At 44.3% G+C, this 23,423-nt stretch overlaps 1 protein-coding gene across 2 annotated transcripts in view; it reads left to right on the top strand.

The window, feature by feature from the left end:
* The window catches only part of vps37d (VPS37D subunit of ESCRT-I), a 36,821-nt gene extending 14,108 nt beyond the window's left edge, over positions 1 to 22,713 (top strand). Inside the window, exons 3-5 of one of the 2 annotated variants that reach the window (XM_020709156.3) lie at positions 9,882 to 9,964; positions 19,791 to 20,045; positions 22,193 to 22,713. In XM_020709156.3, coding sequence (XP_020564815.1) covers positions 9,882 to 9,964; positions 19,791 to 20,045; positions 22,193 to 22,342 — 488 coding nt within the window. In that variant the 3' untranslated portion in view covers positions 22,343 to 22,713. Of the gene's footprint in view, positions 1 to 9,881; positions 9,965 to 19,790 lie in introns of both variants that reach the window. The other variant, XM_011483956.4, reaches the window with a different exon arrangement.
* Positions 22,714 to 23,423: the final 710 nt, after the last annotated feature.

Raw genomic sequence — 23,423 nt, 5'->3', positions numbered from 1 at the left:
TTGAATGCTGACTGTGGAAGCGGTGCTGAACATCTGCGGGCATGAGAAGCGCCGGCGTGGGACAGTTGATCTGATTATACTGCAGTGGCTCTAAAAACCTTCTAATGACGCGGAGCTGTCACTCCCCCCAAAGTGTGATGTGAGACGAGTTCAGGGTTCTGGTCTTTGATGGAGATGTGTCACGCCACGTTTAGCTTGAGGGAGGAAAAACAACTTTTCTGTCTTTTTGAAGTCCTCTTAAGTCAGCGAGCTGTAGACTTGGAGTTAGCTGTTGATTATTCATTAAAATGTCGGTCTGCAGGCCGTGCTGGTGATACACCCGAGGCGTTAGCAGTTCTTCATTCTGGAGAGTTTCTGCCACTTATAAGCTGCTTCGTGTCATACATGGACGATCACACAAACATGCTGACTGTTCCCAACAAAATTCCATTCAAGTGTTTGCATTTTGTGCACATTTCCTAGAAAATATTTGATGATTTCTTATTGTTGCTGCTGTGGATTTCAACATTTTCACTTATATTTCCTCAATTTATTGTAATATTCTGTCCCGCTGCAGTCCTGAGCTGCAGGGACCAGAGTTTTTTTCTTCTTCCCAATTTTTCTTTCTTACACCACATTTAAGCACAAATTTGAGCCCATACTCCAAAATAAACCAAATTTGGGAAACACTTCGCATTCCTAGTACCTGTTGAAAATAGATTTTGAGGTAAGTCGATGACTCATAACGCCCATGCAAACATAAAAAAGACAAAGTCCGCTAGCTGCTAACGTATAACGGAATTTCTAATATAACCATCGTTCGACCCAAACATGCATTGCTGACTTTATTAAACAGCTTTATTTACTTACAGGCAGGAATTTTACAAACTCTTTCACGGAAACATTTTTTTAAAACATTTGTTTTAATCTTCTGGAATGAAGTGTAACACTATAGCGCCAGCTCCACCTAGTGGCCAAACTGAAACGCCCTCCAAGAGAGTCAGAACATCATGATCTGAACATTTTGGTTGGAGCTTCTCCGTATGAGGAATCATGTATGGTGTAAACAATCTCATTGGCTATTATTAATGTATTTCTAGACAGATATGTATAAATGTGTAAACTGTGTACATTTTAAATTGAATTGAATCGAGTGGATCAAAAGAATCAAAAAAACTTTGGTGAATCGAATCAATTCTGGAAATCACTAATGAAACCCAGCCCTGTTTATTACCTTCTATAGATTTAAACTCACCTTAATGAGTTAATGCCTCATCATTTGGGGACCTGCTTGAGGAAAAAAAAAAAAGTTGGGTTTAAATGTTGGAGCCCACAAAAGTGGCGCTCTCCTGTTGCTCACACATTTTTTATTAGGAAAGTTTAACACATGGATCCCATGAATCTATGGACATGTGGGCGTGGTTAACCAAAAACCTTTGTTGCCATGGAAATCCAAATTTTTACTTTTGCCGATTCTTCTAAAAGTAAAAAAAAAACAAAAACTATTCGTCACCACCAGGAAACCGAAAAATGCAATGGTTGCTACGGAGACAAAACCAACAGAAAAAGATGCCATTTGATCTTTTTTTTTCTTCCTTCCCCCATGAGTTTGTCATGTGCAGCTCTGACCAGGGTGGCGGGGGCAGAAGGGGATAGTGAGTGGCGTGTCGCAGCCGCTCCGCCAGTGAGCACGGGTCAAAGTCAGGGCGTGTAGCGCCTGTGGGCCATACAATGCAGCAGCCTAAATATTATATACATCTCTGTGAATATATAGAGTATATACACACACACACACACACACATTTGAGTTGCAAATAAAGCTAAGATAAGCATCAGTTTAAGCTCTTTTGCTGGTTTTTATCCACAAACTTTGATAAATCCCTTGTTGTAATTCTGCAAAGGAGAGTAAAATCAAGCTGGAGGAGCCGTTTTTTCTTTTTTTTTTTCCAGAGAAACTTCTCCTCTTCTTGGCATGCGGGAGGCGACTCGGCTGGAGGCGGCGCCGTGTCGCCTCACGTTCACTCCGCATTAAAACTGCCGTACGCAAACATTTGATGCACACGACAGATCGTCTTCTTTGAAAACGATCTACTCCGCTTTCATTAGCTAAAGGGTCAAACATGCAGCGGTTACCATGGAAACTGTAGAAATGTATTATTTTCAAAATTCTTAGAATATTCTGAATGCTGTCCTCAACTAAGAGCAGCAGGTTTCTGAAAGACACGTTTCTCATGTTAACAACAAAAAATGTGAAGTAAAGAGTTACTATTTTTTCCTAGTTTGAATGTTTTAGGAAGAGATTGATTACAAAAAGGCAACAGATAAGTCACAGCATGTCTGCAAACCCCAAAGCGAAGACGCCGTTTGTGCTGCAGAGGATGTTAAAGCCTGACGAAAATGTCAGCATCTGTGAAGTTTACATTCAAGTCTTTGGATGCAACTCAGCCTTCTTTTTCCTCCAAACCAGGCGTCGGCAACCTTTTTTACTCAAAGAGCCATTTGGGACCGCCCCTAATAAAAAAGAAAGCACCCGGAGCCACAACCCGTTTTGACATCATTATATATATTATGCATGTATATATTATTCAAAGGTGCTCATTACGTCGATCTTCAATGACATGAGTGTAGATCACGGGCCAGAAAAGATAAAAATAAATGTACTTCTTGAAGATCCAAAAGCCAATCAAAATCCTCACTGAGAAGTACCAGACTTGATTGACATGTAGATTGGCCAATCGGACATCATCTGAAGCATACGTCGCTGCAAATGCACATTATATTCTTTAAAGGATGATACTGCGGCCGCGTGTGGGAGGAGCTACTGGTTCTGGTCTGATCGCTGCATGTTGCGATGTGTTTATCAATGCATGGTAGACACTGAGAATGTGGAGAGATCAGGATTATTATTTTGGAAAGTTCTACTTGGTAATCACGTTTCCATATTTGAGTTCATAAAATCATCCCAGGGAAAGTCTCTGCTTCAACTCCTGCAGGGAAAGCTGCGTCTCAATCTGACGCCCGTGTTTGCATCTCTCTGAGTCTGACAGAGTTTGAAGTAGGCCTGCACAATATACCGCAAATTTATCGTTATCGCAATATCCAGCTCTGCAATATGCATATCACAAAAGACGGCGAATATCGCAATAAATCGCAAACCCAAAATGTGTTAAAACAATCTTGTAGCAGCTTGAAGCATTTAACGAATCAAATAAATCCCTTTATGCTTTGACCAATCAGATGGACGCCTTCCCATTGTTGACCAATCAGATGGAGGCCTATTATGTTAACCCTGGTCCCGAAGAGCCTCAACCCTGCCTGTTTTCCAGCTCTCCTTAACCAGCTTGCTGTTGATTGGCTGACTCAAGTGATTTCACATCCTGATTGACTGAACACACCTGATTTTGGTTATCATTATCGAGCAGTCTAGGGAGAATTGGAAAACAGACATGGTTGAGGCTCTTGAGGACCAGGGTTAGCCACCCTGACGTTTGTCCCCCATGTCGATGAGGGTCATTTGGAGTATAATTTTTAAACTGTTGCAATGAAATGGGAATGATGTTTTTGTTTATTTTTCTATTTGTTTATTTACCGCAAATTTATCGTTATCGCAATATTGATCACTAATATCGCATATCGCAAGTTTTCCTCATATCGTGCAGCCCTAGTTTGAAGCCAAAGCCCCTCCTCCGCGTCTTTACCTGCTTTTCCTCTCTTCCTGTTCACATCCTCTGAAGCTGAGAGTTGTTTCCCCCGCGCTCCTCAGTGTGTCCTACACAGAGAGCGCTAAATACGGTCATAGCAGGATGACACGATAGTCAGGGCACAGCACACGGATGAAAGAGCCGGACGCAGGTTATAGCGGGGATAGAGCGGGTTAAGCAAATGATTGAAAGAAGGCGGCCCGCTGAAGAAATATTCAGTATTGTACACATTTTATTATTAGTCAGAACTATCTTTTATTTAGAAAATTTTTTTATTTTATCAGTCCAGTACGAAAAAAAACATCAACAAAAGCTGTGTTGGGCAGTTTTTGGCTGGGTCTGGCGGTTTTCAGATGACTTTTCGGCTGGAAACCAGTGACTCTATCTGGCAACGCTGGCGCAAACACAGCAACAGATTTATTTTTTGCTTTTTTTGGGGGGTTTTAGCTTTTCGAAAACACCCGGGGCACATAATTTCTCCAGGGTTCGAGGCTCCATAAGAAAAAACGGCTCAATTTTTTCCAGAAACAAAAATATGAACTTGGAGTTGTGCTCAGCGGTAAACAAACGCTCTGCATTTCTGAGATTTTCTGAACTGTGATCATCAGGAAAACCATTAAGATTCAAGTCAGAAACTTATAATTCATTTATTAGCAGCCATTAATAAAGAAAGGCTCACCTAAATGGTATCAAAGTCAGCTTTAAACTTTAATGTAAAGTAGGCCAATGTGGGGATTTCCAGTGTAGGTCCGCCGAGTCTGAGGATTCTGAAACGGATGAAGACGAAACCGTTTTCTTCCCGCCTGGAGTTCAATGCGGCGGTCCTCACATCTTCAGAGCTGCGTGGACGCGGTTCATTTCCAAAAATCACGTCAGGAAATCCCCCGGCTCCAAATGGGGGGAAAAAAAGCGGGTATAGAAATCGGATGGATGGCATTTCGGAGAATTGGCGTCCTCTCACACGCCAGTAAAAAACAGGAGGTTTGCAGTTGATGGCTGCTGTAAAGGTGGTGTCATTACTTACTATCATTATTAATTACTTTATCAAACCAGTTCCTTCAGATTTGAAGGTCTGCTCGGTTCAGTTCACTCATTTTCTGATGGAAGCATCTAACAGAAAGACGGGGATAAACAAAACAGGATGATGCTGCAGCCTGGAGAAAGTTTTTGTGACACTAAAGGCCTGTTCACACCGGGACGAATTTCGCCGGCGATTTTCGCCGACGTTTAACGCCTCGTGACTAAACAAAGGGCACCAACGAGAGTGTGCACACCGACGCGAAAAAACGCCACGCGTTAAAGCGTCAAAAAAAAAAACGCCTCGGGTTCGTTTTTTTTTTTCGACGCATCGCGTCGAAATCTACTCGACCAATGAGAATGGCGCTTTTGCTCACGTGTCTGGAGCTTCTGAAGTTACAGTAAAACACAACTTGGGGGCGCTCAAACACAAAACTGCCTTGCTGAGCACACATACCAGCGAAGAAGATAGACGCCAAGTAGCGTCTACACTGCCGCGAAGAAATAATGACGCACATTCTAAAATATCCCCGAACCAAGCACCAGTTGGAGCTACTGATGCTTGAAATATTCATGTTTTCTTTGTTTGATTCTGACAAGCGCGTAAATACTTGCTCTCTTCTTCTGAGTGAAAAGCGACTTTAAGAAGCGTAAAGTTGCGCAGCGCCCCCTTGTGTACAGGAATATTTCTGTTTTACATTAAGCGCCATCTAATGTCAGGGAATGAAATTGCATGTTCGCTCGGCTCATCGTCAGCGAAAATCGCCTGGGTGTGAACACAAAAAACGTGGCGAAAAACGCTGGCGAATAACGCCTGGCGAATATTCGTCCCGGTGTGTACGGGCCTTAAATCGTTCATTGAGATGTTTTACATGTTGATGTGAAAAAAAGTAAAAGTTATAAATACAGCTGTATGGGGCGTCTACAGTTGCCTTGAGGCTCATATATATATATATACCGTTATATACCGGAATATACCGTTGTCGTGCATGTGGTAGATGGATAACGGAAGTTGCTCGCATTTATGACGTACAGGCGATGCTGTGGTACAGTGTCCTTACGCCTCGCTCTAGTCCCTAGTCATTTGTGACCACTTACATTAGCCCACGCACGTGATATGCAAGTGCCCGAAGGATGTCCACACAAATCTTACCCTGATTGTCCAATCTCCTCATTTCTAACGGTCTATCGGGGTGCACACAAGAAGTACACACTTATCCAGTCAGGATTTGGTCTCCAGGTGACACGCCTGCATTTCACCTATGTGTTGTAGAAGTCTTCACTACGACCTGTCCCCGGTAGAGACCATCGTAAGTGAACATTTTTACCCTATGGGTTCACAGAAAGGTCTTCAATGGTGATATTTTGTGCAGGATTGCCCATTTTTTTGCCCACAGACGACAAATATCGACCCATAAGGACAGCTGTGACTAAAGCTTTAACCCTTGTGCTATCTTAGATGACCCCACCCTTCCATTGACGTGTTCTCCCTACCATGACAAAGGTGGATAAAGGTGGAAAGATTTCATGTAATCTATGGACACCAGTGAAGATCACAAATCATTGAAGAAAAAAGGTTCAGAGCACTGTCTAGTGGGTCTAGATGACCCAACTCCCAATGTTAAAGCGCCTAGGATAGCACAGGGGTTACGGGGAATGGGTTGTTGAATGTTTGAAATTCGTGTGCTTTCAAACCAAGTCTGATCTTAGGCTTCAATCTCAAATGTTAGTCTTCCTTGTAGGATTGTTGTTGAGGATTCTCGTCTGGGAGTTGGATTTTTTTTATACCGGTCTGCTGTGGTAAAGATGGAAGGAAACGCTTTAAATTTACCAGTAAACTTCAGTTCCTTACCTTTGACCCAAGAGACGGACTAAAAGTTCAGAGATCCAGATGGAGTTTGGCGGATTCCTCATCGACCGTTTAGGGGTTTAACAAAAACTCTTCTTCATTGGCCGGAAAACATCCCAGTTTTCCTGAAGGAGCTGCTGAGATGGAGGCCTAAGCATAACTACTGGAGGTGCCCTCCTCCTGACCCGAACCCAATTTAGTAACGAGATGTTTAAAACCAAATTATTGGGAACCCAAAGAGACTTCAGACATCGGCTTCGAATCCAATTCAGACTTCAGGATGTCTGAAATTCATGGCCTCCTCTCCAGACAAACGTGTGGCTCCAACGCCGTCCTCCTGTGGCCTCGGGGGGCTCCCCTTTCCCCGCCACCGCCCCAAATGTAGGTCGCACCCAGCTGCTGTCCGACTGCTTGTGCGCTCATCACCTCTCGCTGCGGCCCCTCCCCCCAGCACGTGCAGCGTTGGGTCAAGAACAGGGCTGCTCCTGAATGCATGGCTGCTTCGTATCATGGCGGGCTCAGATGTTCTCTTCGCGGGCTGCCGTGAAAGATTATTAATGCAAGAGGCTGAAGGTAGCGCCTTCCAGACTACAAACCGTTTTTTGGTCAACTCTTGCGAAGACGTGAGTGGATGATTTGAGGACATGATGTTTGGAAAAACAACCACACGTGGAACCCTGCCCCCCCTGCACGTATTGGCTTTGATGGGCGGGCTGGAAATGTCCCTGCAGGGCTCATGGTTATTAGCCTCATTACTCTGACCTTTCTTTGCACCGCCGTCTCTGCTGAACGCGATTTGACATGTCGGGAGTGGCGTGGCTGTCACATAGTCTCTGGCGGGGTCTGGACACACTGTGCGGTCACACGGGTCGGGCCCGTTCTGGAGGATTCCTGCCCGTGACCAGCGGGAGGTGAAGACACGCTGGGACTGCTGGAGCTGCTTCCACGTTTCAGCTCCTGGCTTATGGAGAGACATTTATGCCTCCACGTTGTAAACAAAACTTTCTAAGTTGCAAATGAAAATATTGAATATTTGCTTTCAAAAAAAAAATTCTTTCAATTTTTTTTTGCTTTCAAATTTTTTGCTTTCAAAATTTAAATTTTGCATTCAAAAGTTTTTTTTCCAAATTTTTTTTTTGCCTTCAATTTTTTTTTTGCTTTCAAAATTTTCTTTTTTTTTTTTTTTTTTTTTGCTTTCAAAAATCTTTTGCGTTTGCAAAGCAAAGTTTTTGCATGCGTTGTGTGTCTCGCTTTTTTCCTATCTTTGATTTTGCATTTATAAGTTTCAGTTTAGCGTGACAAAGCTGTAATCAAACAGCTGCTGATTGGTTTAGATTCCAACCAATCAGGTGTCTCTGTCTCATATTGGCGGTGCTTGAAGACAGACACAGACTTTGGACTTTATATCGGTTCTGTTCAAATGGGATTCTGCTGTTTTTAACCATTCAGGCCCGTTTTTCTTTGAGTAACACACAGAAGGAGCAGCAACGCCACAAAAATAAAATAAAGCAGGATTTTGTATTTATACATGTTGGTGTAGCGACCAGCGTGTTTTAAATGGCTGCAGCAGAAAAAAGGCTGAGCTCCGACTGCGTCCAGCCGGCAGTTACATATTTATTACGATTAAGATTTGAATTCGAACTATTGTTTGATTTTCATCAATGAATGTTGAAATATAAAGAGAAAATAGTATTTTTTTCATGAGGATTTTTTTTTTTTACTTTGGACAAACACTTTGTCTTTGAAAATGAACATTAGTTAAAAATGCTTCTTCTGTTAAATACATTGAGTCTGCTTTGGTGAGTCATCCTTCTTTTGCTAATTACTGCTGTTAATCTAATCCAAAACACTTGTGCAGCATAAAATAAGATGTACTTTAAATCTTTTATTGTTTCGTTTCAACAAACAGATCTTAAAGAAAATCAAACTTTTTACAGATCACACAAAAACCCTGTTTATTTAGCGTAACGTCAGCTGATAAACTTTACGGTTTATTTTACAGTTTCAGGAGAGCCTCAGTCATAAATTCACAAAACGGACTATATAAAAATGAATGTTATAAAAATAAATAAAGTATGTGACCTAACAGTGTAAAAACTTTCGTAAGATCACTCAAAAAAAAGTTTTCTTTTCTCATATTGTGGGGAAATGTGAAAATTGCCAAATTTCACACTTTTGCCAAATAAATAGCTGCCAACCTGTAGGTCCTTAATAATTTTAAAACGTGCCTCCCAAAAATGTATTTTCACCCGGTACTACTAATAGATGTGTGCAACTTTTGGTGAGTTTATGAAAATGTGGAGGCAATGAATGAAAAATGATCTCTATGCTAATATTTTATTGATTTTACTTGCAGTAGATATTTTTTAAGAACAAATTAAATTGTGTTTATAAATACAGCGTTTCCCTGTTCATTGCCGTTCATTGAAAAAGGTCAGCCGCCGTCCGGCGGGGGACCGTTTTTCTTTTTTTTTTTTTGGACTGGCATCTGCGTTTCCAGACTGGTTTCTTGGTTCAGCTCCAACCTGCTGTGTTTGGATAGAAACGGTTTTCGAACATTTGCAGCAGAGAAGCGTGTTTTTTTCTTTTCTCTGAAAGCCAAAAGTGCAGACGGGACAGAAGAAGCAGAAACGTGTACATGCATGTGGGTGACCACAATTATGATATTTAGATTTTTTATTAGGTTTAGGTCATAATTCCACATCTCAGAAGGTTTTGACGGTGGAACACTTACTGTTGGGTAGAAAGTAAACGCCACAGAAGCAACGTTATTGTTTGATCTAATAAAACCTAAAAATAAAATATTTTACTTGTTTTTGCTGATTTTAGCAAACAGGGATTTTATCTTTTACTATTTAACTTCTACCTTGTTTTAGTTTAGCTGTTTGTATGTTTTTGTCTTACTTTAAAGCAAATGTTTTTACAGTTCAGTTATTTTCAATGTTGGATTTTTATTAATTTTTTTGTTTAAAGTAATTTGCTTGAATTATTTAAATGAAGGACGTGTTTGTATTGGTAAAATGCAGCACTTGTGGTTAAAATCTTCATGGTGGATCAGGAAAACGCTAAGGAGACTCAGATCTGTGGTCGGATAAAAAAGCAACCAGTCTCCCAAATTAACTCAAAGATGCATATTTCCTCTTTTTGATTTATTTTCAAGGGTCAAAAGGTCTCCGCCCCCTCATCTGCACATGCCACGAAGCCTTTAAGCGATTTGGAATATGATTTTCTCTGCTGCAGTTTCCTGGTTTCTGGCTTTGTCCTCCAGCTCCAGTGAAGTCGTGCTTCATCTTCATCACTCCACATGCATCAATGATGTTTCTCTGTCCTTGCAGATGCTCGCGGACAGAAGCACAGCCTACAGACGGCGCAGAACCTCCTGCAGGAGGAGGTGGCACGAGCTGAGGAGCAGTCAGAGGTAGGACGACACAAAAGCTCCTTTGTTTTCAGAGGCAGACGGCGTTTTTATCTCTCTGTGGTGGGGAGTTGTGACGCAGTGAACCCACACACTTCCGTGGCTTTGGCTCACTAAAGCCCATATGCATGCCGCATGGATGTCACAACATGTTGGCAACCGACATGCACCTAACATGCAACCGACATGCCACATGCAACCAACCTTCGGCAGACATGCAGTTGACAAGCAGCAAACATGAAACCAAGATGCATGTAAAATACAGCTGACATGCAGCAGGCATCCAACAGACGTGTAATCAACATGCTACTAACATGCAGCCTAAATATAGATGACATGCATCTGACATGTAGCTAATATGCTGCAGGCATTAAACAGACATGCAGCCAACATGCTGCATGCATTCCCCTAACATGCAGCTGATGTGCAGATAATATGCTGTTGACATCCTGAAAATATGCAACTTACATGCAGCTAATATGCAACCAATGTGCTGCTGGGATGCAGCCGAAATACCGCTAACATGCAGCCAATATGCTGCATGCAGCCAACATGCTGGGATGCAGCCGACATACCGCTAACATGCAGCCAACATGCTGGGATGCAGCCGACATACCGCCAACATGCAGCTAACATGCTGGGATGCAGCCGACATGCTGGGATGCAGCCGAAATACCGCTAACATGCAGCCAATATGCTGCATGCAGCCAACATGCTGGGATGCAGCCGACATACCGCTAACATGCAGCCAACATGCTGGGATGCAGCCGACATACCGCTAACATGCAGCCAACATGCTGGGATGCAGCCAACATACCACTAACCTGCAGCCAACATGCTGGGATGCAGCCGACATGCTGGGATGCAGCCGACATGCTGGGATGCAGCCGACATACCGCTAACATTCAGCCAACATGCTGGGATGCAGCCGACATGCAGCCAACATGCTGGGATGCAGCCGACATACCGCTAACATGCAGCTAACATGCTGGGATGCAGCCGACATGCTGGGATGCAGCCGACATACCGCTAACATGCAGCCAACATGCTGGGATGCAGCCGACATGCAGCTAACATGCTGGGATGCAGCCGACATGCTGGGATGCAGCCGACATACCGCTAACATGCAGCCAACATGCAGCCAACATGCTGGGATGCAGCAGACATGCTGGGATGCAGCCGACATACCGCTAACATGCAGCCAACATGCTGGGATGCAGCCGACATGCTGGGATGCAGCCGACATACCGCTAACATGCAGCCAACATGCTGGGATGCAGCCAACATACCACTAACCTGCAGCCAACATGCTGGGATGCAGCCGACATGCTGGGATGCAGCCGACATGCTGGGATGCAGCCGACATACCGCTAACATTCAGCCAACATGCTGGGATGCAGCCGACATGCAGCCAACATGCTGGGATGCAGCCGACATACCGCTAACATGCAGCTAACATGCTGGGATGCAGCCGACATGCTGGGATGCAGCCGACATACCGCTAACATGCATCCAACATGCTGGGATGCAGCCGACATGCAGCTAACATGCTGGGATGCAGCCGACATGCTGGGATGCAGCCGACATACCGCTAACATGCAGCCAACATGCAGCCAACATGCTGGGATGCAGCAGACATGCTGGGATGCAGCCGACATACCGCTAACATGCAGCCAACATGCTGGGATGCAGCCGACATGCTGGGATGCAGCCGACATACCGCTAACATGCAGCCAACATGCTGGGATGCAGCCAACATACCACTAACCTGCAGCCAACATGCTGGGATGCAGCCGACATGCTGGGATGCAGCCGACATGCTGGGATGCAGCCGACATACCGCTAACATGCAGCCAACATGCTGGGATGCAGCCGACATGCTGGGATGCAGCCAACATACCACTAACCTGCAGCCAACATGCTGGGATGCAGCCGACATACCGCCAACATGCAGCTAATAGTCCACGCTCATGGAAACCCAACTCTCCCCGTCTGCTCTGGATTCTGATTTTTCTTCTGAGACAAATTCCCGTTGGTTTGAAGTTCCCAGACGTCTCTGAAGTGTCTGATGCCTTCACAGTTGTGAAAGGAGGGTCGTCACTGTGACACACAGCTGAGTCCAAAAGACGCATGCTGACATGTTTATCTCCAATGCGCTGGCTTTCAAATGCCCGTAGGCCTGATTTATGCAACACCCTTCACTCGTTCTGCTCTCCTCAAAGCCAGATCTTTATGTAAGAACAAGTCAACACCTGTGGTTCACAGTGGGTCACCTGGACACCTCTCATGCACAGCTCTTGTGGTTCTGCCAAAGTGGATCTGTAATGGAGCATTGAACAAAACAAACACACTTTTAACTGTCTTTTTTTTTTTTTTTTTGCATGTTTGTGTAGATGAAACTTCCTGGTCTGCTCTCTGGGGCTCTCAGGCTGATCCTCTCAACATTTTCCACAGAATATCTTCATCTCCATGGAGATTCTAGTTGACTTTGTGATTGTGTGGATCCTTCATTCTTTGGCTTTTTGTGATATCAGTGACCGATATTTACCTATTAAGTTTGGTTGTTGACTTAAAGTCAGCTTCATTTTTTTCTGTTTTCCCCTACAAACCTCAGCTTTTTGCTGAGCTGTTCTCTCCTCCTGAAGGCATCAAACGTCTGCCAGCAGACAGAACTTAGCAGAACACCCAGCACTGCCATCAAAGGTCTGTGCTACAGGTGACGGTGCAAACTCACAACACGACCGACGTGTTGAAGTTCGTTGCAGACGTTTTGGTGCGTTCTCACTCTTCATGCCGACAAAGTTTTATAGAACGATCTCAGTTTGAAATACTGATAAAAATACGTGTATCTCCCGCTACGGAAAGCAAATTCAACGGGCAAATAGTGATCAACGCAATACTTGTTGTACGTCTGCATTTATATCCAGTGTGTGTATCCATTTACATCCAGTTTCTAGACGTCTTTTTGTTATAATGATGCCGTTTTTAGCCAAATTCAACAACCTTTGTCTTTTTTCTAGGACATAGCTTCTGCAGAGCAGCGGGAGTTCATTAGAAATTACCCTCTGAGTTGCCATGGAGTAAGCCTGCCTCCTCTTCCCCTCCCAGTCGCTGAGAGTTCTCTGTTCACACACTCTCTCGTTAGCTTACAGACCCGACCTAACATTAGCGGTGCAACAAAAATGTTGAGCAATGTTCCAGCCGTCCAGTTCTGATCCAGATTCCAGCTCAGGTGAGGAAAACAAAGACGTTCACGGATCTATTTGTCTGACAGTGGATGCATCAGAATGGAGCAGAGCAGGAAGCCTGTGACCCCGCCCACAAATATGATCTTCTTCTAACGGGATTTTTTCCATCTGCTCCTGATTCACAATGATTCCAGTAAAAAAAAAATCTCAAAAATGCAATTTTAAGCTACATTTTCTTATAAATGTCCTCCTTTGTCAGAAAAATGCCGCAATATGTTAAAAACATAATTTTCCTCAGAGTGGTTCTTTAACTGGGTCTCGCACGCCGAAAACACAGAAACAAAGATTTGAATCGACAGTTTAAATGTTAGATGTAAAATCCTTAACAGGCTTTCATTAAAGGGATCGCTCTCTAATGTTCCGTTCAATTACTTCAAAGAACTTGATGTTTTGTTTTAAAAAGGCAAATGAATTTCAGTTGAACGAAGACAACTACTGTAGACCTGAGTTGGTGTTTGCACAGTCGAACGTTTTGCTCATTCTTCATTTTGCAAAACATGACGTAAAGTAATTTAATAAAAGCATCAAGACTCTTCTGATTTAGCAAAAATACTGCCAACTTTGCTAAAAACATTTGAGGACAAAGAAATGCCCCAAACTTTCTCTACTACTCTCACCTCCTCATTTTCAGAATTGGCCACTGACTGTATATGAGACCTGGACAGATTGACCCCTCCCTTCTTGGGGTTCCAAACAGGAAGTACATGTGGTACCAAGACGCCAAAATCCCATAAACTTGCTCTGATATCTTTTTTTTTAAACATTTTCTTGATAAGACTCCTTTTTGTTATATTTCTTTCTTTTTTTTCTTTTTTTTTAATTATTCAATTTATTGACTGACCAATCGGATGCCGCATTTAAAAGTAGGGGGAGCCTGCTGGCCGCCACGTCTGCTTTCAAGTGGGTAAAGATGCGGCGATTGGCGAGAGCGGTTCCCATAGAAACGTTGCCTCAGACCGACTCGGACCAATCACTGCTAACCATTTTCTGTGATGATGTCACAGCCGCTCAGTCCGGTCCTCTGATACAGTCAGTGGGGGTGGGGTCAGTTCAGAATATCCACGTTCTTTTCTCCTAAAGATTTTCCAACCAGTGATGTCTTTATTAGCTGGAGGAGAGCAGCTCTCAGATATTTGTCTGAAGCTCGGAGCACCCTCCTGCTGTAGAGCGGTTCGGACGCTCTAACCGTGACCGGGCCTCGGGCTTGTGGACTGTGTGACATTTGATCGCTTGCTTTGCTGTCACGGCACACATATGAATAGACTCCGGTTTGCTCTGTGGCACGTGTAATCAGAGGAGACGGACTCGAAGTCGACGATTTCGTGAAGATCTGAGGTCTTGAAGGCGTTCCAGATCAAAACTTGGGAGCCTTTGAAGTCGGAGTCCTAATTATGGTGTTTTATCATGCAGCTTCGCTGCTTTCACCGTTGATTCAAACAATTCAAGACCTTCAAGCTGGAACAGAGATGTGACCTTGCAGAAAAGAAAAGCTCTAATCCTGTGTGCAATAGCATTCAGAAACAGGAATTTAGATGTTTTGGTCGCAGTTCATCACAACAATCAGGGGGATCAAGACAACTTCCAAGCCTGAATGAGAGCTACTGCGGACGTCATCTGTGTTTGAACTCATCTGATTATGGGCTGCAATAACAAAACTCCCTGAAAGTGGACTCAAGCAAAGTTTGTTTGGAATAAAAAGCGAGGAGCTGGTTATCGCAACGCTCCCTGCATCATTCATCTTCATCAGGACGGTGAGTGTTTGACATAAAGAGCTAAAGCCCCACAGTCCTACAATCACATTCAGCTGCATGAATGTGGCTCATTCACAAGTGTTGGCCGTATTCATTTCATCTTTTCTCTTCAGATTAAATCTTTTTCCAAGTTCTACTGTGAAATAAGTGACCAAAGCAGCGCCTTGACACAACATATTGTTTTGACTGCTGGTAAAATCAATCAAGAGGGAGGGGGTTCTTCTTTATTTTTTACTGATTATTCAACGTCCAAGAAGCACAGCTGGAAAACGCCACTTCCCCCAAATCTGCAGACGTCTGGAGTGCATTATGATCGCCTAGTGTCCCCTTTGGTCCCAATCAGGATATTCATGGAGTTTATTCACAGATGAGGCCCACGCCGCTGCTGCTGCTGCTGCTGCTGCTGCCGCTGCTGCTGCTGCTGCTGCTGCTGCTGCTGCCGCTGCTGCTGCTGCTGCTGCTGCTGCTGCCTCGCATTGATCCAGCGTCTCGTCTCCCTGCTCTCCCCCAACTGCAATCAATAGCTTCATGACTTAGTCATTGGATCTGCTGCTCTCTGATTGATTAGGCAACATCCAGCTCAAGCTCTACTGACCGATTACTCTGGAAACGCTTGGCCGCAGAAAGATGTTTCATACTGTCCTTTAAGTTTCTATTATACGTAGGTAAATCCAAAACACGGAACGGTTTGACTGCACATGATTGCTATTATGGGCAGCTTTAAAGCGACTCCCTCTTTGTGGTTAATCTGAGCACAGGGTGGATGGACGTCTCTGGTCAGCCGCCCCTATAGCAGCACAGATTCATTGATTCTGTTGAATGGAGTCTTGATTATCATGGTTTTCATCAGCAACGACCCTACGACACACAGCCCCCCCCCCCCCCCCCCCATCAGTCATTATGGTTCAGTAAAATCTGGACAAGCTTGTCTTCCTATGTTTCTCAAATAGAAATAAACTTACTAGCCTTGTGGGTTGTGACAAACAGCAGCCGTATAACATTCAAAGCAGACAGCAGCAGTGGATGCAGTTTATTTTTGTCAGACAGTATTCGAGCTGTGAACGTTTGTTCGGTCAGAGAACAGGTTTATCTCCAAAACTCATTTTAACCTTTTAGCATCAGACGTGTCGCCAGCGACGCCTAAATAACACGCTTTACAACATACCATTATTCTTTGCCTATTTACTGGATTAATGTAACTCAGCTGATTATGAAGCAGATAAAAGAATCTTTTTTTTATATCAGTTTTGTATTACGGCACAAAGCCGCTGTTCTCTGGGACAGAATCCTCTGTTTTACTCTGTTTGGGTAAGTGGTCGAAGAGTTTTGGGAGCTGAAAGAAGCTCCAGTGTTTCCGGTTGTTTTAACTGGCCAGGACTCTGCTGAAAAAACACATTTCGCGTGTTGCTAGTTTTTTGGGGGTTTAAGATTTCCCTACAAAATTTATTTTAACAGAATAATGGAAATATATTTTATTATTGATTAGGGCTGCACGATATGAGGAAAACCTGCGATATGCGATATTACTGATCAATATTGTGATGACGATAGAACAAAAACAACAAAAACATTTCCATTTCACTGCAAAAGTTTAATTTAAATAATAGTCAAAGTACCTTCAATTATTCTCCAAATGACCCTCGTCTAAGTAGGAGGGCAACATCTTGTTGGCCATCCGATTGGTCAACATCGTGAAGGGCTCCATCTGATTGGCCAAATGCATAAAGGGATTTATTCAATTAATTAAATAGTACAAGTTGCCATAAGATTGTTTTAGCACATTCAAGGTTTACCATTTATTGCGATTTTCGCTGACCTTTGCGATATGGGTATTGCACAGCTTGAAATCACGATAACGATAAATTTGCGATTAATTGTGCAGGCCTATTATTGATACATTTTTGTCAAACTATTTGACCTGGGGTTTCCAGTTATATAACTGTAGATTTAGAGCATTTCAGCTGCTCTGATTTGATTCACCCACTGGCAGTGGAGGGAACATCGGCCTCTGTTTACCCTCGAAAAACGACCTGCTTTGATTTAAACTGACTCACTGTCCCCGTGGCTCAAGCCTCGCTTTGTTTACCCCTGAACTCCAAATCTACCTTCACTTGTGGGGAAGATGGAGGCAGCAGTGAAGCCCGTTCACTCCACAAACATGTTTTCCTTTAAGCCTGGACCGAAATGACCCAAGGGCCTCCAACCATCTGGCCTGACCCAGTTAACCTAGACCGGGAGGTAGCGGGCCGGTTTCAGGCACCCAGCCTCCTCAGCTGTTTGGCAGCGTGTCGCAATCAGATGGATGAACTCGATCTCTAAAGATCTCAGCACGATATTTGAGCTGCAGTGAGAAAAAATGAAAAGATTGTGGCTTTATGACGATGATGGAAAGGAAGAAGGCTGACTGACAGCATTATGAGCACATTGACAATATAGGAAAAAATATAATTTTCTGTTTAACTCTTTTATTAATTACTCATTTGAACCGACAGTCGGTTTTTGGTTTTATATCAGGATTTATAACCCAAAAATACAGAAAAAATCACAAACAAGCATAATTCTTTTACTAATTCTGATTCATTGTGTATTTATTTTAATTAAGTTTCTGAAGTGCTGTCTGCCTAATTCACCCCTAATGTTCCCTTTTCAAGTTTCTTCAGATCAGCAACTTTATTTGATTGAATCTTCATTCTCTGTCAAATGTTTGTGGCTGGTTTTAACTTAGACTTTGTCATGAAGATGGAAACATCAAACTGGATGCTAACTTTACTGCATCCGACTTTATATAAAGCATTGATCTCCAAACTTGGCGGTCCGAGCTGCTGCTTAAAGTCATGTGAAGCGTCAAGACAAACGGATGTGGTGAACAGTATCTGGTAGTTTTACAAAATAAAACTTCCTGCAGGATTAGAGAAGAAACAAAACATAAATAATCGAAGTTAGTCTCTGCATTTTTCTGTCTCTCTGTGGTTGCGGTTTGGGATGTTGGGGACCACTGCTTTTAACAATCTAGTTTTCTGATTTGTTGCATGATTTACAAACAAAAAAATCCTTTTCAGTCAAAAAGCAGAACCCAGAGAAACAGAAGTTTTCTTCTGTGCCATTGAACTGCAGCCCAGCTTTTACCTTCCTTGCGCTCCAGAAGCTGATCTGTTTTTCTTCTGAGGAACTGCAGGTTCTCAACATAGACACGGCGCTCAGAGAGCCTCATTAAGCCAAACGCCGCCGCCGCCACGCAGGTTCTTCCCTTGGAGAAGGTAAAAAGCAGAAAAGCCCATCTGAAGACGGCGCTCGTCTTCTGCTGCCTCCTCTGTGAGCGGCGGCTGGAGAACGAAGAGCTTTTCTCATCGTCCACAGAAACGATCCGATTCTCCAACCGTTTTTGTTTGTGGGAGTGACATGGAATCGTAGCTGTTTTTATCTTTTTTTGTGTGTTTTTCATGCTAATTTTTTAAAAACTACCAAAGCAAAGACCCACAAACAGGCTGGGCGCTAACCTCGTCTGCTGAGGAAAACTAGAAGATGATAGACGTCTGCGTGGTAGACGTGATCCGTGTCCGTTTTGTTTCGTTGCTCGTCTTCATCAGTCTGTTTTGTTCTTGCCATGTTCTGCCAACCACCCGACCTTACCTACTTTTTTACGTTTTTATAAATGCATTACCCTTTCATGGAATGAGTAACATTCCGTATTTAAATATTTTTCTTTTTAATGTGAAAAAAAAGGTCAAAATTGCAACAAACAAGAAGGCAGTGACGTCTTTTTGGAAAGGCAAGTTTATTTGTGTAGCATAATTTGTACACAAAGTACTTCAAAGTGCTTCACAAAACAAGAAAATGCACTAAAATCACAATAAATAACAGTGCAAGGATTAAAAACATACATAATCAGTACAAAATGTACTTAGAAGAGAAAATAAAATAAGCAGAGGTGTCGATAAGGACCCTTCAGTTAAATACAGCATGAAAGCTTTCCAGCTTAAACCTGTATTGAACTCATAAAAGCGAAGGTGTTTTTGATTTTAAGACCCATGACGATGAAAAAAAGTCCTTTCTGTGTTTTTTATACGTTTTTGTGGACGCAAGACAAATATTAAGAAAAGTAAGCTAAACATTGCATTTCTGAGTATTTCTTTTTTCAAATCGTTGTGGATTAGGAGCAGATGAAAAATTGATCGTATTTGTGACGGAGAAAATACTTCCTGCTCCGCTCCATTCTGATCATCCACCTGCAGACAAATAGATCCGTAAACGTCTTTGTTTGAGCTGGAATCTGGATCTAAACTGTTCGGCCGGATAGATCTGATATTGATCACCGTTTTTGTTTTACCGCCAAGGTTTGGTAAGGTGTGAGGGGCTGTAAGCTAGTGGAAGAGAGAGTGAACAAAGGGATGATGGGAAATCAAAGAAGGCTTACTCCCGCCCACAACTCAGAGGTGAATTTCGGATGAACTTCTGCCGCTCTGCAGAAACCATGTTCTAGAAAACGACAGACGTTTGTTAATTTAGGCTATATCATGGTTGAAAGACCTCTGAAAACGCTTTGAAAACAGATCTAAAGATGATCCCAGTGAGACTTTGCATTTAAATCAAGGTTTTCATGGATTCAGAGAGGAGCATTAGGTCTGATCTGGTCGTGTTTGGAAACATTCTTGGTCTTCATTTTTCAGGTTTGCTCAGCTTGCAGGAAAAATGCAGACTCTGTGGTTCCTGCTGTGATCGGATCCCAGACGTGTCTGCAGAGTGGATCAAACGGATCCAGCTGGTGGAGTGGATCCCCTCATGCTCTTTGTGTGTTGTCCGTCTGCTAATGCTGGTTTCATTGTTTCTCAGGAGCTGCTGGAGAAGTTCATGGAGGGTAACGTCGGCCTGGATGAGTTCCTGGACTCCTTCCAAAGCTCCAGGAAGACTTACCACATCCGACGGGCTCAGGTCGAGAAAATGCAGGAGGCGACCCGCGCCAGGAAGCAGCCGTGCAGGAGCAAGAGAGCAGAGGAGGTCCCGGAGGTCAAGAGGGACTCGGAGCCGCCTCAGGAGCCTCAGAGGCCCAATGGCTTCATAGCACAGGGACCTCTTAGGGTGTTCCAGGTACGCTACGGGCTCACGCCCGCCATCCTCCTCCCACACTACCCCGTTTCCCCTCCCGCCTCAGCGCCCCCAAGTAGCAGCTCTCCTGCCGAGCCGCAAGCGGGACAGACCCACATCCTCAGCCCCGGCAACCCCCTCCCGGGACACGGCCAGCCGGTCGGCCTCAGGGTCATCGGGCAGCTGCCGGGGGGCTGGCGGGCCAATGGACGGCCGGTGAGAGTTCAGCAGCTTTACAGGCCGAACCCTCAGCAGCCCGAACCACCGTACCGATAGAGGAGGGGCAGCCCGGCGCTGACCTCCGACGGTCACAATCACGCCAGAGAGGACGTCCACGGAGCCAGGAGGCTTCCTTTCTGTTCTTCATCACAACTGGAAGAGGAAGACGAGCAGAGCAGCGGGGAGGAGCTGCAACCGTCATTTTTTTTATCACTTCCATTCAGACGGCACAAAGAAAAACCCAAATCCCTCCGCCTCCTGGTGTTTTGAACCGGAGGCGTCCCGGTGTCACACCGCGCTCTCCTTCAACAGCTCTCCGCGGTGGATTGGATCCCAAACGAGCGCCGCCGCCGATCAGAAGCAGAGATGTCTATTTTAGTATATTTTCTAGTTCCCACAGACGGATGTGGAACACAGGCGGAGGAAGAGGACGCTCTTGTGCTGCGGAAAACGACGCAGCGCTGCTCTGGACGACCGCCAAAGTGTCGCGCCGCTCATGCGGAGCAGCTTCGGTCCTCCTCCGATCCGCTAACGGAGCAGGTGGTATTTATTCCCCGACTTTAACTTAATGTTGCCCGCTGCGTGTTGGAGGAACAGTCCATGACTCAAAGCCCACCCGCCTTTCCCATTAACAGCGCTGCAGTTCGCCTGTCGACTCGCCTAAATCCTAAACGGCGTTTTGTTTTACTGGCGCTCCGGCTTCTCCCTCAGACGGACCAGCAGGGGGCGGGGGATTTAAATCTGTCTGAGTCAGAGCCCAACAGGGGCAGGTTCAGGTTAGCACCCCCCCCCCCCGCAGACGTCAAAGATTATGGCGCTGGGTTGTAAAGACTCTGCTCTTCCACCTTCATTCCTTCATGAATAACTCATAAGTGCATGCTTACTACAGCTCAACAGAGTACATGAAAATGCCTTTTACGGGCCGGTGCCTGATTGCTTTGAGTCAAGCCACGTCTGCTTTACTTCAAAACAACAACGCGAAAATTATTTAAAGCCATGCAAGTGAGGAATCGAAAATCTTGAAGAATCGGATTTAAAAAATGTATATATATGCAGATAAACTCTAAGGCTTCTATTCGCCGCTTCATAGACGTTCTTGTTTCTTTAACGGCCGTTCGTGGTCGTTTCCAGTCTTTTCTATGTTGAGTCGCTCTTTTCTGCGTTTATCTTTTTTTTTCCGGTCGTCTCGTCTTCCTGTTGGATTTATATTCAAATAACAAAACTGTGGTTCGATGCAACCAGGCACCGGCTCCCAACATGCAGTTCGGTGTCCACTCAGGGTCTAAATGCAGCGCCGCCTCGCCTCATGAGCACAGACGGAGGCTGACCCGGCCTCTGTGGGCGTCACGTCTGACGGGACGTGTGTGTGTGTGTGGGGGGGGGGGTCTCACTGCCAAAACACTGAATGCATTCATGCTCCATTCATAAGCTCGCTGTTCTGTTGTGTCAAATGTCTGCTCATTTTTCCCACAACGGGGGGTTTAAGTGGAACTTTCATTAGTAACAATGAGGAAAATCCGCATTTCATGCAACTGAAAAACCAATTTCTCATCTGGAAATTACAAAGGTTGCTTTAAGGAAACTGGATATTCTATTTTGGTGTTTTGTTTTTAACCCAGGTGGTACCCAGAGCTAAGGAGCTGAAATGAAGCAGGAAAACGTTTGCTTTTTATGAATGGATCGTTCTGAGCCCAGATCGGTCGTGACCACAGATCCTCCCACTCTTACCCCACTAGATTTCCCCAAGAGGCGTCCCCAACACTGGGCGGGGGCGCTTGTTGTCGTGTTCTTGAATTTTCTGAATCTTCCATCCTCATGCCTGAGGATTCCTGTGCGACTGTGTTCAAAACATTGTCAGGTGTTTGTTCCGCAGCTGTGCTTTGGTTTTTCCAATCCGTTTTAAAAAGAAAACGTGACTTTTTTCTAACCAGGACTGGTGCCAGCAGCCTTCCCGCCGACGAGCGGGGCCTAAAACTAAAAAACGAGTTCAGGGTTCCCTCCTGCAGCTGCAGGTGCTCAGGCTGGAGAAGCAGCCGATCACATCCAGGCTGGATCGCGGACGCCATCGAGCAGCTCGTTAGCGGGACCGAAGCAAACACGACGCCGGCGTCTTCTCTCAGATCTAAAGTGCGGATTTGCTTAATTCCCTGGAGCCTCCAGTGTAAACAGTTTACGGATTTATAGCAAACAAATTAGCGAGCTCTTCATCAGAGTCGCCTGGGCTCCCACGGCTGAGTCCTTCATTCATGTTGAAGTAACATCAAAGGCTAAGCAGCTAAAAGAAAAGACTGCTTCAACATGCAGCGCTTGTGGACCTTCAGAATTTACATCAGCAAAGATTTCAGGAAGAGAACACCCAAAAAACGACACAGACCTCCCCTTTTTACAGGTGAAATCACTAAGTGCAAGTCAAATGCAATGAAAATGATCAATAAAAGAGGTGCAATAAAAATGGCATTGTGCATTTTGCCTCTCGCTGGCTGAGCAGCTGCTCCACGATCCGACTCTCCCCGTCACATGGTTTCCAAAATAGCAGTTTTCTGTTGGGTTTATCTCCATGGCAACCACTTTATTTCTTGGTTGCCTGGTGGTGACAGACAGGTCTATGTCATTTTAAGAAGAATCTGCAGAAGTAGATTTTGGGATTTCCATGGCAACTGAGGTTTCTGGTTAACCACACCCACATTCCTAATATGTTCATTTCGTTCAGGTTGAGCCGGGGATTTTATGTATTTAGTTTGTATTAAACGTTTGATCAACAAGGGAGCAGCGTTTTTCCAAACTTGCTGTTCAAAATGTATCAAACTTAAAACCAACATTTATTCTTAAGTAGCTTCACAATAATGCTCTAGGAGTTAGGAGGCAAAAGAATTAAATTTCTAGGGGTTTACTGTCGTTTTGTTTGTTTGTTTTTTTAAATGGTGCCCTCCTATCGAGGTCAAAGGTCAAGAAAACGTTGGTATTGGTTGTGGACCTGGTGGTGTGTGTGTGAAGTTTCATGAAGAGCTTCCAAAAATGGAAAAATTCCCAAACTTCCCACAAAATGACTGCCTGTGGCCATCCCATAATAATAATTTCAGACCTTCCTTAGCATGTTCCCAACACCTGTGTTTTAGCTTCGCTAGTGGGTTTTGGGTTTTCCTCAAGCCCCACGTTTGTTTG

Source organism: Oryzias latipes, chromosome 14, assembly GCF_053564925.1.
Source record: "Oryzias latipes strain Hd-rR chromosome 14, Olatipes_Hd-rR_3.1".
In the NCBI taxonomy this organism is placed as follows: Eukaryota; Metazoa; Chordata; class Actinopteri; order Beloniformes; family Adrianichthyidae; genus Oryzias; species Oryzias latipes.
This window is presented reverse-complemented; position numbering and strand designations above follow the sequence as displayed.